We start from the raw sequence: 18,657 nt of genomic DNA on the forward strand, positions 1-18,657 counted from the left end.
CCCCGGGAGTCCCTGGCTTAGAGCAGGAAAGGGGGAGGGAGTGCTGATGAGGGTTGATGAGAATGACCTGCGTGCCCCGGAGTCAAAAGAGGTAAGGCCTGAATCGGCAAGTGGTCCATGCATTCGTCCGGCAGCCGTGCCCCGTGCCCATACAGACGTGTTGCCTGCTCCTGGAGCAGGTGGGTCGCAAGGGGTCCTTGTTCAGCCCCTCATTTAGGGTGAGGCTGGGCAGTGGGGCTGGGTGGGGCTCAGGGTCTGACTCCGGGGTTGCTGCTCTCGGGTCAGAGCTGAGCAGCCCAGCGGGAAAGCCAGAAGCGAAACACAGAAGAGGCTTCCCGCGAGGGTTGCACCGACCCCGCTGTGGGCTTGTTGTGGGACCCTCCTGCTTCCCGACCCCAGTGGCTTCAGTCAGGCTCTTCCCCTCTCTGAGCCCCGCTGTTCTCACGTGGCAAGGACAGCAGTACCAGCTTCACTGGGCGTGAGGATTCTGTCCCCGACCCTGGCTTGGGACCCGGCGGCTCCTGCCCCTCCTGTCCCCTTATTAGTGGCCACAGGGCTCATGGGCTGTAGTCCAGGAGCCCTGACCTCCAGGCCCAGCTGTGGGCTCTCAGCAAGTGAGGGGGTGAACAAGGCATCTCCCCAGCTCGGGGGTATTTCAGGACCACCCCCCCCCCCCCCCCCGGGCATCTTCCCACCTCGGGGGTATTTCAGGCCCCCCCCCCCCCCGCCAGGTCTGGGGGGCAGTCCTGGCTTCCCTTCATCCCCCAGGCCCCAGTCTGCACGTGACAGCCCTTCTCTGGACAGAGCCCTTCTACGGGCTTGTCAGCCCTCCCCGCACATGGAGGAGGCCTGCGCCGTGGCATGTGAGGCCCCTTAGGGCCCACTCCTCACAATGGCACCTGCCCCTTTCCTCTCCAGAGGTACCTGAGATCCAGCAGCCAGGCTTCCAGAAACAGATGGGAGGACACAGAGTCCTCGTGTGAGGAGAGGAAGCTTCCCGGAGCTGAAATTCCCAGAGGGGCTGAACCTGGGGTGACACAGCAGGTGTCATGGCCTGGCCCATGGGGCCAGGACAGGTGCCAGGACAGGCTTGGGAAAGGCAGGCTGTGGGGATGGCCGGGGCCACTGCTCAGAACCTCACCCACCGCCCATCTGCCCTGGGGACCCCCCGTGACTGTCACTCCAGCCCTGAGCCAGACTTCAAGTTGGCTGGTGTCTTGTTCCTTTACTGCCCCCTACCTGTCCTCACCTGGCCAGGGCCCTGAGGCCCAGTCTGGGCTCCTTCAGACCCGCTCCTGCCACATCCTTCCAGGCCCTTCTGTGACCCCACCTGTCCCCCATTTCGGAATTCCACCCAGATGAGAGGTGCATGTAGACACCGGTCCTGAGGCTGGTTGACCCACCACCAGTGTGCCTGTCCCCGCCCCTGGCCTCACCCAGCCCTCCGGGACCTTGGGAAGTTTGATCCTTCCCTGAGCCTCAGCTTCCACATCTCAAAATTCAGGTTCTAAAAACAATCCCTTACTGCTGTTTATTGTCTGGAGCCCTCTTGTTGATTTGATAGTTAACGAGACCCAGGGAGGGAAGGGTGGGAGGGAGTACGCTTGCCTTTAATTCTTTCCCCTCTATTTTATTTAGCAAAAGCTTTCAGGTAGTGGTTCTCTACCTGCTTAACCATTAAAGTCCCTTGGATGCTTTTAAGAAATGTGGATGCCTGCCCTGCCCTCAACCCCACCCTGACCCCAGGCAGGGTCCAGGCAGCACTGGCTTTGGTTCAAACCCTTGATTCTGATGCACAGGGAGGACTGCTTTTTCACTTTCAAGAGTGGGTGGGGGGTTTGATCACCTTCTGCCATGAGGCTGGGGCTAGAGTGACTTGGCCTCCCCAGTGCAGCTGGAAACCAAGGTCGGCATCTCCCACCGCCAGGATGCTGGCCTCCCCGTGACAAAAGGCTCTTGGAATCTGGGAATCGCGTGCTGTGTCTCGAGAGGTCTGATATGTTGGTGGCAGGGTCTTCTGCCAGGGGCCCACCATCCCCAGCCCAGGGAAGCCCCACAGAGCCCCTGACAGCGACGTCCCTTTCCTGGACTTCCTGCTGCTGTGATAATGGCCCGTGCCCACCAGAGGGCGCTGTGGCCAGGGCCGGGCGTCGCTCGGCTGGGCTCAGCTCTGCGAACCAAAATGCTTTTTAATTGAAAATTTTTTTAATTCAAAAAGGATTTGCTGTTTGTACGCGAGTGCAGGTTTTCCTCATGCAGGAGGCTAATGTCCTGAGTCAACAGATCCGGGCCCAAATCCACCTTCAAAGGTACTCAGTGTTTGCCCAAGGGAGTGAAAGGGCTTCCAGGAGCGGCCCTAGTCTCTTGGGCAAACACTTTGGGGCCAGCAATCCCCGGCAGAGGACAGCGTCTGTGGGAAGGGTTATCCACGGCCTAAGGGGGATTATGACGGGGGACATATGTTGAAATTTCATTTGGGGAGTTAGAGAAAACAAGAGGTGCTTTTCTCCAGCCAAGATAACCTACAAAGGGAAGAATCCCAAGGGCAGGGGTGGGCGGGCAGCAATCTGTACGGCGGGGTCCGTGGCCCCCTCCTGGGGCGGCGGCGAACTTGGGCCGTGAGTCAGGAGGAGGCGGCGTGTGTACTCCTGATTCTCCCCCAGCCCCCGAGGGTGAGAGAAACAAGAGTTTAGCAGTTTGTCCTTGAAGCCCCTTCTATAACGCCCCCCCCCCGTAGTGACCGTGTCCCTACCCCTGGCCACAAAGACTGGCCTCCGACCCCCCACCAGGGCCCTTCCAACCTGGCCTGCCCACCTGCGGCCCCTCGTCCCGCCCCCCACCCTGCCATCAGGAGCGCCCTTGCTGGGCCCACCCCGGCAGCGTCCAGGTCTGTGGCCTGCTTCTGGGCCGGCTCTGGACATCTGGGAGCGCGGGCTTCTGTTTCCTTCCACGCGCTCTCTGTGGCCAGCTCCCAACTAACCAAGGCGGCCTCGCTGCCCTGGGCATCCCCACTACCCTGGGAGCCGGACACAGCAAACACTCTGGAAGAGCAGAGGTGGCACAGCCCACAGCTGTCTCTCCACCGCTTGACGGTGCCCCTGCAGGGCGCCTGGCACTGGGCTCGCTCCCTCACCTCTGCTGCGGCCCCAGGTGGGCGTCTCCCAGGCAAGGCCTCAAAGCAGCCAAAGCGAGGCCCTCCCCACCCTCTCCCCCAGCCCCTCTTCAGCAGCCCCTCAGCCCTGATGCCTCTGGTCTCCTCTCTGCTCACTCCCATCCACATCCGCTCCTACATCTCACTGATTGGGCCACAGAACCGACCCACAGCATCAGGTCACCTGGGAGCTGGTTGACGATGCAGAATCTCAGGCCCCACCCCAGACCTACTGAGTCAGGACCTGCGTGTGTTAAAGGCTGATCAGCCTGCTGTTAACAGCCTCTTCAGAGCTGGGTGCCACCCTCTCCCCACGCCTGAGGAGAGACCACACTCACCTGTCCACGTCAGCACTGCTCTCTTGAACTTTTGCCCACCCAGAACTGCCCCCGCTAAGATCACCATGTGTTTTTAACTACCATGCCCCAGCCTGTGCAGCTCAGGCACTGTTGCCCTCCTCCCTGGCCCCTGGGTCCATCGTCAGGGCTGGTTTCCTCCTCCCTTCTTGGCCCCAAGTGCCAGGCCCATCTTGTCTTCCGACCCTGGGTGCTTTTCTCGAAACAGCTCCACACCTGTAACTCCAGATACCCTGCCCCCCAAGTGCTTCCACTTCCCATCCCTTTATTCCTGGTTCCATATGTCTCCAGCCGGGCTTGTGGCACCCCCTGGGTGCTGCTCAGGGACCACCCTCGGCCATTGGCAGAAATGCTCTTATGCTCTCTCCCCCAAGCTGCTTTCGTCCTGTGTTGCCCATTTGGGTTAAAGGCCCCGGTGTGCCCATGTCCATCCCCTGCCACTCTTGTAGGGCTCTCACCTGGCCCCAGCGCCCAGCACGGGGCCAGGGAATGTGACGGGTGCCGATGGAGCCGTGATGCGCCTGAGTAGCCACCAGGTGGCGGTATTGTCCCAAACTTGGCCTGAAGGCCTGAAGGTCCTGGGGCTGCCCTGCTCCTCCAGCCTCCTGGGAGCTGGAGTCCCCAGGCCATGGTCATTAGCAGAAAAGTGGGGCTACTTTGATGGGCTGCCCCACGTAGCCAACAGATGTGCAGCGAGTGCTTGCCTGGTGCCGGGGCAGGCGGGCCCTTAACCTGCCGCACCTCGTCCTGCCTTCACAGTAGGCCCCGGGAGTAGAGATCATCAAGCCACCTTTTTTATCAAGGTATAATTGACATATAACATTGTATTAGTTGCGGGTGTATTTGTGTATATTGCAAAGCGATCATCATAATAAGTGGTTAATGTCGCTCATCATACACAGTAACAATTTTTTGACTTCTGACGAGAACTTTTAAGATTTAGCAACTGTCAAAGATGCAGTACAGTATTAATAACTGTAGTCACCAGGCTGTACATCCCCCCCGCATGGCGTAATTATTTCGTGACTAGAAGTTTGTGCCTTTTGACTCCCTTCACCCGTTTCGCGCACCCCACCCCACCGCTGCCTGTGGCAACCACCCATCTGCTCTCTGCACGGTGAGCTTGGTTTTGTGGTTTCTGTTGTTGCTGTGTTTTAGAGTCCGCATATAAGTGAGATCAGATGGTGTTTGTCTTTCTCTGTCTGACTTATTTCATTTAGCACAGTGCCCTCAAGGTCCATCCATGTTGTCACAAAGGCAAGATTTCATTATTTTATTTTTTATTTAAAAAGAATTTTTATTGAAGTATAGTTGATTTACAACGTTGTGTTTCAGGTGTACAGCGAGGCGACTCAGTTATGTATGTGCGTATATATACACATACATACATATATTCTTTTTCAGATTCTTTTCCTTTATAGGTTATTACAAAATATTGAGTATATTTCGCTGTGCTATACAGTAGGTCCTTGTTGGTTATCTATATTATATATAGCAGTGTGTATATGTTAATCCCAAACTCCTAGTTTATCCCTCCCCCCTGCTTTTCCTTTGGTAACCATAAATCTGTTTTCTATATGTCTGTGGGTCTATTTCTGTTTTGTATATAAGTTAATTTGTATCATTTTTTTTAGATTCCACATGTAAGCGATATCATATGATATTTGTCTTTCTCTGTCGGATTTACTTCACTTAGTATGACAATCTCTAGCTCCATCCATGTTGCTGCAAATGGCATTATTTCACTCCTTTTTATGGCTGAGTAGTATTCTAGTGTGTGTGTGTGTGTGTGTGTGTGTGTGTGTGTGTGTGTGTACCACATCTTCTTTATTCATTCGTCTGTTGATGGATGTTTAAGTTGCTTCCATGTCTTTGCTATTGTAAATAGTGCTACAGTGAACATTGGGGTGCATGTATCCTTTCGATTTATGGTTTTCTCCAGATACATGCCCAGGAGTGGGATTGCAGGATCATATGGTAGCTCTATTCTTAGTTTTTTAAGGAACCTCCGTACTGTTCTCCAGTACTGTTCTCTGGTTATACCAGTTTACATTCCCACCAACACTGCAGGAGGGTTCCTTTTTCTCCACACCCTCTCCAGCATTTATTATTCATAGACTTTTTGATGATGGCCATTCTGACCAGTGTGAGGTGATACCTCATTGTAGTTTAGATCCGCATTTTTATATTAGCAATGTTGAGCATCTTTTCATGTGCCTTTTGGCCATCTGTTATGTCTTCTTTGGAGAAATGTCTATTTAGATCTTCTGCCCATTTTTTGATTGGGCTGTTTGGGCTTTTTTGATATTGAGTTGTATGAGCTGTTTGCATATTTTGGAGATTAATCCCTTGTCAGTCACATCATTTGCAAGTGTTTTCTCCCATTCTGTAGGTTGTTTATGGTTTCCTTTGCTGTGCAAAAACTTTTAAGTTTAATGAGGTCCCAGTTATTTATTTTTGTTTTTATTTCCATTACTCTAGGAGATGGATCCAAAAAGATATTGCTACGATTTATGTCAAAGAGTGTTCTGCCTATGTTTTCCTACAGGAGTTTTATAGTATCCGGTTTTACAGTTAGGTCTTTAATCCACTTTGAGGTTATTTTTGTGTATGATGTTAGAGAATGTTCTAATTTCATTCTTTTACATGTAGCTGTCCAGTTTTCCCAGCACCACTTACTGAAGAGACTGTTTTTTCTCTATTGTATGTTCTTGCCTCCTTTGTTGTAGATTGATTGACCATAATTGCATGGGTTTATTTCTGGGCTTTCTATCATGTTCCATTGATCTATATATTCTTTTCTGTGCCAGTACCATACTGTTTTAATTACTGTAGCTTTGTAGTATAGTCTGAAGTCAGGGAGCCTGATTCCTCCAGCTTCACTTTCCTTCCTCAAGATTGCTTTGGCTATGCAGAGTCTTTTGTGTTTCCATACAAATTTTAAGGATTTTTCTTGTTCTAATTTTGTGAAAATGTCGTTGGTAATTTGATAGGGATTACATTGAATCTGTAGATTGCCTAGGGTAGTATAGTTATTTTGACAATATTGATTCTTCCAATCCAAGAACACAGTGTATCTTTCCATCTGTTTGTGTCATCTTCAGTTTCTTTCATCAGCGTCTTATAGTTTCTGGAGTACAGATCCTTTGCCTGCTTAGGTAATTTTTTTTTCACATCTTTATTGGAGTATAATTGCTTTACAATACTGTGTTAGTTTCTGCTTTATAACAAAGTGAATCAGTTATACAAATACATATCTTCCCATATCTCTTTCCTCTTGCGTCTCCCTCCCTCCCACCCTCCCTATCCCACCCCTCTAGGTGGTCACAAAGCACCGAGCTGATCTCCCTGTGCCATGCAGCTGCTTCCCACTAGCTATCTATTTTACATTTGGTAGTGTATATATGTCCATGCCACTATCTCACTTTGTCAAAGCTTACCCGTCCCCCTCCCCTTATCCTCAAGTCCATTCTCAAGTAGGTCTGTGTCTTTATTCCCATCTTACCCCTGGGTTCTTCATGACCTTTTTTTTCCCCTTAGATTCCATATATATGTGTTAGCATACAGTATTTGTTTTTCTCTTTCTGACTTACTTCACTCTGTATGACAGGCTCTAAGTCCATCCACCTCACTACAAATAACTCAATTTCGTTTCTTTTTATGGCTGAGTAATATTCCATTGTATATATGTGCCACATCTTCTTTATCCATTCATCCGACGATGGACACTTAGGTTGCTTCCATGTCCTGGCTATTGTAAATAGAGCTGCAGTGAACATTTTGGTACATGACTCTTTCTGAATTCTGGTTTCCTCAGGGTATATACCTAGTAGTGGGATTGCTGGGTCCTATGGTAGTTCTATGTGTAATTTTTTAAGGAACCTCCATACTGTTTTCCATAGTGGCTGTATCAATTTACATTCCCACCAGCAGTGCAAGAGGGTTCCCTTTTCTCCACACCCTCTCCAGCATTTATTGTTTCTAGATTTGTTGATAATGGCCATTCTGACCGGTGTGAGATGATATCTCATTGTAGTTTTGATTTGCATTTCTCTAGTGATTAATGATGTTGAGCATCCTTTCATGTGTTTGTTGGCAATCTGTATATCTTCTTTGGAGAAATGTCTATTTAGGTCTTCTGCCCATTTTTGAATTGCGTTGTTTGTCTTTTTGATATTGAGCTGCATGAGCAGCTTGTAAATTTTGGAGATTAATTCTTTGTCAGTTGCTTCATTTGCAAATATTTTCTCCCATTCTGAGGGTTGTCTTTTGGTCTTATTTTTGGTTTCCTTTGCTGTGCAAAAGCTTTGAAGTTTTATTAGGTCCCATTTGTTTATTTTTGTTTTTTATTTCCATTTCTCTAGGAGGTGGGTCAAAAAGGATCTTGCTGTGATTTATGTCATAGAGTGTTCTGCCTATGTTTTCCTCTAAGAGTTTGATAGTGTCTGGCCTTAAATTTAGGTCTTTAATCCATTTTGAGTTTATTTTTATGTATGGTGTTAGGGAGTGTTTCATACTTTTTACATGTACCTGTCCAGTTTTCCCAGCACCACTTATTGAAGAGGCTGTCTTTTCTCCACTGTATATTCTTGCCTCCTTTATCAAAGATAAGGTGACCATATGTGTGTGGGTTTATCTCTGGGCTTTCTATCCTGTTCCATTGATCTATATATCTGTTTTTGTGCCAGTAGCATACTGTATTGATTACTGTAGCTTTGTAGTATAGTCTGAAGTCAGGAAACCTGATTCCTCCAGCTCCATTTTTCGTTCTCAAGATTGCTTTGGGGCTTCCCTGGTGGCGCAGTGGTTGGGAGTCCGCCTGCCGATGCAGGGGACACGGGTTCGTGCCCCAGTCAGGAAAGATCCCACATGCCGCAGAGCAGCTAGGCCCGTGAGCCATGGCCGCTGAACCTGCACGTCCGGAGACTGTGCTCCGCAACAGGAGAGGCCACAACAGCGAGAGGCCCGCGTACCGCAAAAAAAAAAAAAAAAAAATTGCTTTGGCTATTCGGGGTCTTTTGTGTTTCCATACAAATTGTGAAATTTTTTGTTCTAGTTCTGTGAAAAATGCCAGTGGTAGTTTGATAGGGATTGCATTGAATCTGTAGATTGCTTTGGGTAGTAGAGTCATTTTCACAATGTTGATTCTTCCAATCCAAGAACATGGTATATCTCTCCATCTATTTGTATCATCTTTAATTTCTTTCATCAGTGTCTTATAATTTTCTGCATACAGGTCTTTTGTCTCCTTAGGTAGGTTTATTCCTAAATATTTTATTCTTTTTGTTGCAGTGGTAAATGGGAGTGTTTTCTTAATTTCACTTTCAGATTTTTCATCATTAGTGTATAAGAATGCCAGAGATTTCTGTGCATTAATTTTGTATCCTGCTACTTTACCAAATTCATTGATTAGCTCTAGTAGTTTTCTGGTAGCATCTTTAGGATTCTCTATGTAGTATCATGTCATCTGCGAACAGTGACAGCTTTACTTTTCCGATTTGGATTCCTTTTATTTCTTTTTCTTCTCTGATTGCTGTGGCTAGAACTTCCAAAACTATGTTGAATAAGAGTGGTGAGCGTGGGCACCCTTGTCTTGTTCCTGATCTTAGTGGAAGTGGTTTCAGTTTTTCACCATTGAGGACCATGTTGGCTGTGGGTTTGTCATATATGGCCTTTATTATGTTGAGGGAAGTTCCCTCTATGCCTACTTTCTGCAGGGTTTTTATCATAAATGGGTGTTGAATTTTGTTGAAAGCTTTCTCTGCACCTATTGAGATGATCATGTGGTTTTTCTCCTTCAATTTGTTAATATGGTGTATCACGTTGATTGATTTGCGTATATTGAATAATCCTTGCATCCCTGGAATAAACCCCACTTGATCATGGTGTATGATCCCTTTAATGTGCTGTTGGATTCTGTTTGCTAGTATTTTGTTGAGGATTTTTGCATCTATGTTCATTCGTGATATTGGCCTGTAGTTTTCTTTCTTTGTGACATCTTTGTCTGGTTTTGGTATCGGGGTGATGGTGGCCTCGTAGAATGAGTTTGGGAGTGTTCCTCCCTCTACTATATTTTGGAAGAGTTTGAGAAGGATAGGTGTTAGCTCTTCTCTAAATGTTTGATAGAATTCACCTGTGAAGCCATCTGGTCCTGGGCTTTTGTCTGTTGGAAGATTTTTAATCACAGTTTCAATTTCAGTGCTTGTGATTGGTCTGTTCATATTTTCTATTTCTTCCTGGTTCAGTTTCGGCAGGTTGTGCATTTCTAAGAATTTGTCCATTTCTTCCAGGTTGTCCATTTTATTGGCATAGAGTTGCGTGTAGTCATCTCTCATGATCCTTTGTATTTCTGCAGTGTCAGTTGTTACTTCTTTTTCATTTCTAATTCTATTGACTTGAGTCTTCTCCCTTTTTTTCCTGATGAGTCTGGCTAATGGTTTATCAACTTTGTTTATCTTCTCAAAAGCTTTTAATTTTATTGATCTTTGCTATCGTTTCCTTCATTTCTTTTTCATTTATTTCTGATCTGACCTTTATGATTTCTTTCCTTCTGCTAACTCTGGGGTTGTTTTGTTCTTCTTTCTCTAATTGCTTTTAGGTGCAAGGTTAGGTTGTTTATTTGAGATGTTTCCTGTTTCTTAAGGTAGGATTGTATTGCTATAAACTTCCCTCTTAGAACTGCTTTTGCTGCATCCCATAGGTTTTGGGTCATCGTGTCTCCGTTGTCATTTGTTTCTAGGTATTTTTTGATTTCCTCTTTGATTTCTTCAGTGATCACTTCATTATTAAGTAGTGTATTGTTTAGCCTCCATGTGTTTGTATTTTTTACAGATCTTTTCCTGTAATTGACATCTAGTCTCATAGCATTGTGGTCGGAAAAGATACCTGATACGATTTCAATTTTCTTAAATTTACCAAGGCTAGATTTGTGATCCAAGATATGATCTATCCTGGAGAATGTTCCATGAGCACTTGAGAAAAATGTGTATTCTGTTGTTTTTGGATGGAATGTCCTATAAGTATCAATTCAGTCCATCTTGTTTAATGTATCATTTAAAGCTTGTGTTTCCTTATTTATTTTCATTTTGGATGATCTGTCCATTGGTGAAAGTGGGGTGTTAAAGTCCCCTGCTACGATTGTGTTACTGTCCATTTCCCCTTTTATGGCTGTTACTATTTGCCTTATGTACTGAGGTGCTCCTCTGTTGGGTGCATAAATATTTACAATTGTTATATCTTCTTCTTGGATTGATCCCTTGATCATTATGTAGTCCTTATTTGTCTCTTTAACTAGTCTTTATTTTAAAGTCTGTTTTATCTGATACGAGAATTGTTACTCCAGCTTTCTTCTGATTTCCATTTGCATGGAATATCTTTTTCCATCCCCTCACTTTCAGTCTGTATGTGTCCCTAGGTCTGAAGTGGGTCTCTTGTAGACAGCATATATATTGGTCTTGTTTTTGTATCCATTCAGCCAGTCTGTGTCTTTTGGTGGGAGCATTTAGTCCATTTACATTTAAGGTAATTATCGATATGTATGTTCCTATTCCCATTTTCTTAATTGTTTTGGGTTCGTTATTGTAGGTCTTTTCCTTCTTTTGTGTTTCTTGCCTAGAGAAGTTCCTCCTTAGGTAATTTCATTCCTAGGTGTTTTATTCTTTTTGATGCGATGGTAAGTGGAACTGTTACCTTAATTTCTCTTCCTGATCTTTCATTGTTAGTGTGTAGAAATGCAACAGATTTCTGCGTGTTAATTTTGTATCCTGCAACTTTACCGAATTCATTGATGAGCTCTAGTCGTTTTCTGGTAGCATCTTTAGGATTTTCTATGTATAGTATCATGTCATCTGCAAACAACGATAGTTTTACTTCTTTTCCAGTTTGGGTTCCTTTTATTTCTCTTTCTTCTCTGATTGCTGTGGCTAGGACTTCCAAAACTATATTGAATAAAAATGATGAGGGTGGACATCCTTGTCTTGTTCCTGATCTTAGAGGAAATGCTTTCAGTTATTCGCCATTGAGAATGATGTTTGCTGCGGGTTTGTCATATACGGCCTTTATTATGTTGAGGTAGGTTCCCTCTATGTCCACTTTCTGGAGAGTTTTTATCATAAATGGGTGTTGAATTTTGTCAAAAGTTTTTCCTGCATCTACTGAGATGATCATATGGTTTTTATCCTTCAATTTGTTAATGTGGTGTATCACATTGATTGATTGACTTACAGATGTTGAAAAATCCTTGCATCCCTGGGATAAATCCCACTTGATCATGGTGTATGATCCTTTTAATGTATTGTTGGATTCAATATGCTGGTATTTTGTTGAGGACTTTTGCGTCTGTGTTCATCAGTGATATTGTAATTTTCTTTTTTGGGGGTATCTTTCTTTGTCTGGTTTTGGTATCAGGATGATGGTGGCATCGTAGAACGAGTTTGGGAGTGTTCCTTCCTCTGCAGTTTTTTTGGAAGAGTTTGAGAAGGACTGGTGTCAACTCTTCTCTAAATGTCTGATAGAATTCGCCTGTGAAGCCCTCTGGTCCTGAACTTTTGTTTGTTGGGAGTTTTTTAATCACAGATTAAATTTCCGTAGTTGTAAATTGGTCTGTTCATATTTTCTGTTTCTTCCTGGATCAGTCTTGGGAAATTGTACCTTTCTAAGAATTTGTCCATTTCTTCCAGATTGTCCATTTTATTGGCATATAGTTGCTTGCAGTAGTCTCTTATGGTCCTTTGTATTTCTGTGTCAGTTGTAACTTCTCTTTTTTCATTTCTGATTTTATTGATTTGGGCCCTCTCCCTTTTTTTCTTGATGAGTCTGGCTAAAGGTTTATCAATTTTGCTTCTTTTTTCAAAGAACCAGCTTTTAGTTTCATTGAAGATTTCATTCTTTTTTTTTTTTTTTTATCGCTGAGGAATATTCTACTGTATATGTACCACATTTTCTTTATCCATTCATCCATCGATGGACACTTAGGTTGGTCCATATCTTGACTATTGTAAATAATGCTGCTGTGAACACGGGGGTACGTAGAACTTTTTGAATTAGTGTTTTCCTTTTCTTGAGGTAAATTCCCAGAAGTGAATCGTGACAGTTCTATTTTTAGTTTTTTAAGGAACCTCCCTACTGTTCTCCATAGTGACTGTACCAATTTACATTCCCACTAACAGTGCAAGAGGGTTCCCTTTCCTCCACACCCTTGCCAACACTTATTTCTTGATGTGACCCCTCTTTAGAGATGAGTTCACTGAGGTTCAGAGAAGGAAAGACCTGCCTGAGGTCGCCCTGCAACGTCAAGTCCTTCCCTCCCCGCCCCTTCTGTTTGTAGGGACCACAGTCCGATCACCAGTGTCACCTGGTCCCTGTGGCTGCTCAAGGCTGCTCGCCTCTGCTGCTCACATGGGACAGCCAGGGACAGCCCAGGCCTCGCCCCCGCACCCAGCGCCAGCCTGGATCTGTGTCTGTCCTGGGTCGGCCTCCGGGACCACTGGCAGGGTGGCTGAGGACGCAGTGCTGCAGTGGTAGTCTGCTGGCTGCCTCGGCCTCCCCACCATTTCCCCTTGGGAGGAGTAAAACCCTCCAGAAGCTTCTGCTTCCCCTCATTTCTAGAACGATCCCTAAAGCCCCTCAGCCCGTAGCTGTGCTCCTTGCTCTGCGTGGCCCTCAGAAGTGCCTCCTTGCCGCAGGCAGCTCACTTTGGGGGTCGGGAGGGCATTTGGAGCCCGCGGCTGGGGTCTGCACCCTACTGGGTGGGCACCCAGCGGTCACCCTCCTGCTGGGATGGTTCCACGACACCTTCCTGGCAGCCCCCCGCTGGTGTCCCCGAGGCAACAGCTTCAGGTAGTGGCTGAGTTCAACCAGGCAGCTCAACTTTGCGTTATGTAGGGAAGCCCCTTTTATGGCAATTGTACTGCTAAAAAGTTTTAAAATATTATTTTAAATGTTTAACAACCACTGACCTAATCTAAGCAACTCATTTCTAAGACCCATGGACCCACATGGCTGCCCTGCGTGGTGTCCAGGCCATTCCCACCGCCCTGCTCCCCAGCCCCACAGCCTCGGGCCTGGCCCTTCTGCCCGGCGGGCACTCCTCACCTATGCCCCCTCTTCTTCCTGGCATGCCGTGCCCAACGTTTGGATGTTGAAATCCTGCCTGGCCTTCAAGGTGAACCACAGGTGTCCCCACCCCTTCTGTAAACTTCCGCCAGACTCGGAACCTACCTCCTGTCATTTCCGTGAGTCGGGGTGAGGTAGGTAGGCTTGGGTCTCAAGCGAGAGGGTTGAGCTCAGGTTCGGGCCAGCAGCAGGGCGGGCTGGGCACAGGTACACTCCGCCAGCGCCCGCCCTGGCCCAGGCTCATGGAGCCCCAGGTCCATCATATGCGAGGAAGAGCCTGGGAGCTCAATGCGGAGCACGCTTCGGGGTGTGGGGTGGCGCCCCTTCCCTGCGTCCCATGTCAGCCGGTGTTTGTCTTCAGGTCAGGAAGCAGTGAGCAGAGCAGCAAGTCCAGGGGTCCCCAAGCCTGGTGGCTGTGGCTAGCCCAGGTCAGGTCTGGGATGGAGCCCCAGCTCTGTCCCTTCCCGTCCGTGGGACTCCTCCAGCAGCAGGAGCGTGGGGACCATCTGCCGGGGGGCAGCAGGGCGCACACGGGGAGCTGTGCGCGTCCGCTGCAGGCACCGCGGCTTTGGGTGCTGCTGTGGCCGAGAGCTCACCTTTCAGGGGGCGGGCAGGGCCCGAAGGCACCAACTGTCACCAACTAGACAGCCACCTGCAGCACCAAAGGCGTCTCCCCCCAGCCCGCCGTGCACGTGCACAGCTCACGCCTGCGGTACGTGTGCACGTGCAGAGGACCACCCTTCCCGTGTCCTCAGGGCCTGCGCCTGCCTGTCCGAGGCCGTGGCAGGGGTGGGGGTCCTTCTCTGGCGTCCTCTAGCCCTGACTGTGCTGCTCTGCCCCCTCCCCCTGCAGTACGAGTACAGCTTCCGCACGGAGCAGAGCGCCGCCGCCCGGCTCCCGCCCAGCCCCACCCGGTGCCAGCAGATCCCCCAGTCCTGAGGGGCCGCCTGCGGAGAGAAGATGCATTGCCCAGACTACTGAGCGCCCCCCTCGCCCGGTCCCTCCCGCCACCCATCCACACTGCCCCGCTTGGCGCTTCTGGGAGACTCTGGGCAGCTGAGCTGTTACCTCCTCAGTCATCAGCCTGCCTGACGTGACACCCCGCTTCCCTGGGGATGCTGTTCATAATCTCGACTAATCTGTGTGTGCTGTAGTGACCAGTGGCTCCTACCATGTCTATGTGATGACCAGTTGTCCTGCGAACAACCCTACCCACCACGGGAGTCACCCCGAGGGCCCTGGACAGTTGTTCTGGCCGCCCAGTGACGCCACCGGCTCCCTGCTCTCCAGACTGTCGCCACCACTAAGCCATTGCTTCCTCCCAGAAGACCCTGAGGGGCTGGCGGCTTTGCACAGGGCCCTCCAGGGCTGATAGATCGCCCCAGACCCATGGAACACATCGCTTACGCCAACGGCATCAAGTGCCCGAGAATTTCACAGGGACCCTAAGGAAACATGGGAGGAGGATGCCAGTGGGTCCCCAAGTGGACCCGGGCCTGGCTCCCTGCCCACTGTGGACAACCTCGGACTCGCCCCTCAGTTCACACACTGGATGCCCTGAGGTCGGGGGACACCCATCCCCCAGCCACCGGCCCAGAGAGGACTTGCCTTCCCGGCAAGACGGCCATGTGGCCAGGTGCTTACCTGGACGTGAGCTTTGCTGCCAGGACGCTGGGCTCACTCACCTCACACCCTCATCACCACAAAGGGCTCATCTCTGCAGTGCCCACGTGCCAACGACAGCTCCAAGTGCCCGGCCCGGTGCTCTGACCGTGCCCAGGCCGTGGGTGAAGAGGCTCTGTGAGCCCGTGCCCAGGGACGTGGACACGCGGTCACCCAATTTCTCAGAGCCAGGCTGTGTCTTAGTGGCCTCTGCTAACAGGAACAGTTGTTTTGAAAAGTCCGTCTGACCCAGGTCACCAAACTGGGGCCAGAACTGACATCTCTGCCACGAGTGGCCAGTGGCCATGCTGGCATTCCCCACAGTGCCGGCTAGGACTGGGTGCCCGTCCCATGGGTGCCATGGGAACGGGGCCACTGTCCTCCCTGGAGGCTCGGTCCTCACCCTGTGGCTGCCTTGTCTGGCCGTTGGAATTTGTCCTAACTAACTCCCCAGAACTTGGTATCTCACATCTTGGGGGTCACCAGATGGTTGGCGCTTTGGACCTGAGGTTCAATGTGTGTCTGGTCGCTGGCATAGGAAGGCAGCCTAGGAGAACCACTGCCCAGCCAGGGACAGCCCCCTCCTCCCTGCAGTTCCTAGGGTGCCACAGGGCTGGCTGGGGCGCAGCAGGAACTGGCCAGCAGTTAGGAGCCGCCGCCTCTGGCTGAGAAGTGAGGCCGGGGCAAAACATCCCTCACAGACCTGCATCAGCCCCACCATCCCCATCCCCCTCCACTCTCCCCCCACGGCTGCCCCTTGGTCTTCATTTCGATACCTCCTGATTTCTGGGCGTTAGAGATGTGCTCACCTCTCCCCACTGTCCCCAAGACCTGAGGACATCCCCAGTGGGGCTGGCCTTCCCGCGTGGCCAGGTGGCAGGAAAAGGCAGTTAGCTGGTGGAACCCGCCAGGGCCCGGGAGGTGCGGGATGGAAAGTCCCCGTGAGGACCCTTTGAGATCGGTGCTTATCCAGGACAGAGCCGATGAACCGGTCTCAAATGTACCCACTGAAATGAACGGGCTGTTTCTGGGGAATGGGGGGAGCCCCGTGGGGCCCGGAGAACCTGTGTCTGCTGCTGCCGTTTGGACAGGTGGGGCTGGTCCAAAACCGGCAGAGGGGTAACGTCTCCACTCACCTCTGTCCGGCTGTGTTGGCTCATGGGCTCTGTCCTTGCATCTCTCCTCACACCCCAGCTGTGGGATCATCTCCAACAGGTGACACCCCACGGCTGTTCTCCCTTGACAGAACCAAGCACTTCAGCGGCTCCGATGGGCCCTAGGAGGTCCAGAGACAGCCCCGTGGGACCCCTTGTCAGGGAGCAAGACAGCAGTGAGGGTGTGTCTGGGGAGAGGAGCTGCCAGCCCCCCACCAGCCCCCCGCCAGCCCTGGGCCACGCTGCAGTTCTGGGACAGGCAGGCAAGGCAGGGCTGCAGGGCTGCCGGGAAGAGGGCAAACCTCTGTGGACTCAGGCAAGCTGGAGAGGCCTCCACAACGTTCCAGACTTGGTCTGGGTCCAACAGCGACTGTGAACGTCGCCATGACTGCAGCTTAAGACAACGAAGCAGTGACAGTGTTAAGAAGTCGGCGTCCGTGATGGATTTTAGGCTGCTCCAAACTCTGCACCTTTCCTTCTGAGGTGGGTGCCCACGTGCCCCGCCTGCCCCATGTGGAAGTGGAGCTCGCTCACCTCGGGACCGAGCCACCTCTCTTTCTTTCTGGGACGGTGCTTTTCTTCACAAACCCTCTGGCCACGTGGGGAGGGAAGGCAGGGGTTCTCTCGGAGACGTGACGGGCAGCAGCCTCCATCCTTCCAGGAAGGACTGACCAGAGCACAGCATCCCCTGCTGCCTTCTCTTTCCCCCTGAACATTCCAAGTCTCTCTCCAAAGGCCTTGGAAACAGCACAGCGGTGATAAGGAGCAAGCAGTTGACTCCAAGTTCACTTGCATATTTATAACAAGGCTTTTTCCACCCAGGTCCGGGAACTGGGACCAGCCACAGCCTCCACTCGGAGGGATGAGCACCCCGGTGGCAGGGAGAAATAGCGGGTTAGGCCCCCGCCCTAGCTCCCCAGAGGGCCACCCTGCTGGGAGGCTCTGATGGCCACCACCTGCCCCTGTGTCCTTCAGAAGGCGGCGGGGGACGAGGACCAACACGTACAAAGCACCTACTCCTTGCCAGGCGCTAGGCTGGCACTTGAAGCACATTTTCTCCTGTCACTACCCCTCCCCCAAAAAACACAAATACTCCGAAGCGTGTGCTGGTAAGTGGCAGAGGCGGGGTCTGGCCCCAGAGCCCCCGCTGCCAGCTGTCCCATCACGAGCACCTGCCTCCAGTCCAGTAATGGGTTCCCAGCTGTCACTGGCCCTGCTGGTGTGACAGTGTCTCGCCGAGCACAGGGCAAGAGCTGGGTGCAGTCCCGGGGCTGCGGGCTGCCCGTCACCGTTTACAGGGGTCCCAGCCCGCAGCTCCCCTGAGAGCTGGTGCGCCCAAGGGTGAGGCACAGAGGGGCCTTGACGGCAGCCCCGTGCCTGCCGGGCGCACGAAAGCCGAGCTCACCTCCCCAGGGCCTGGAGGGGCCGGGTGCCCACTCTCACCACGCCGCCGGGGTGGCCAGCTTTCTTCACCTGTTGCAACCGTGCTGGTGGGGCCTGTCACCACCAGGAGACAGGCCTCAGGCAGGTGGCTATGTCACTAGCTTAGGAACAACGTCCTACCGCGTGTATTTATTTGAGGTGACTCCAGGGAAGTTTGGCAAAGGGAAGTTTCACTGTGTGATTGTCTTCTTAATATAATTTGTTAAATAAACGTTTGTTTTAACCTTTCCCCAGCTCGCTGTTGTCTCTGAGGCACCGAGATCGGCTTCCCTTGGGGGATGCTCTGGGCTCCAGCTCTCTCCAGCTCATCCCAGCTGCTGGCTGGGTTGGCCAGCACCCTGGCCTTCCAGCCTTCTAGAAAGAGCTGGTGGGTTTCTTTGCCCCCGTTTAGCTTAGACGACCTGGTGACAAGCCAGAAGGATCCAAGAGGAGCGAAGAAAGCCCTGCCATTCTCTGGCAACAGCCCTCTGGAATGCTTCCGGAGGGAGAAAACACCAGTTTCCATAAAAGCATGTGAAACGCGTGCATTTTAATGGGTCGCCAGCAAGGAACGCAAAGGGGCGCTTCTCTCTCTGGCTCGCCACGAGCCTTGTCTGTGCCGAGCCGGGGCCATCTGGCTGCTGGGAGTGGGGGGACATGCAACCACGTCCAGCGCCGGTGGTTTTGTCCTGTCTCCACTGGTCACCTGCTGGCAATGAGCCACCCCAAATGCCAGGGAGGGGCTGCCAGCCCTGGATGCACACAGGCTCCTTGTGAGCACACGACTGCTGAGGTTTCG

The 18,657-nt window shown here is 50.7% G+C and overlaps 1 protein-coding gene across 1 annotated transcript in view; it reads left to right on the plus strand.

Annotated features, from left to right (window-relative positions):
• The window catches only part of MVB12B (multivesicular body subunit 12B), a 170,540-nt gene extending 155,975 nt beyond the window's left edge, over window positions 1-14,565 (plus strand). Inside the window, exon 11 of the mRNA XM_007471823.1 lies at window positions 14,473-14,565. Within this exon, the coding sequence (XP_007471885.1) occupies window positions 14,473-14,559 (87 nt within the window). The 3' untranslated portion in view covers window positions 14,560-14,565. The remainder of the gene's footprint in view (window positions 1-14,472) is intronic.
• The last annotated feature ends 4,092 nt before the right edge of the window (window positions 14,566-18,657 follow it).

The sequence above is a fragment of the Lipotes vexillifer genome, unplaced genomic scaffold (assembly GCF_000442215.2).
Source record: "Lipotes vexillifer unplaced genomic scaffold, Lipotes_vexillifer_v1.1 scaffold98, whole genome shotgun sequence".
In the NCBI taxonomy this organism is placed as follows: domain Eukaryota; kingdom Metazoa; phylum Chordata; class Mammalia; order Artiodactyla; family Lipotidae; genus Lipotes; species Lipotes vexillifer.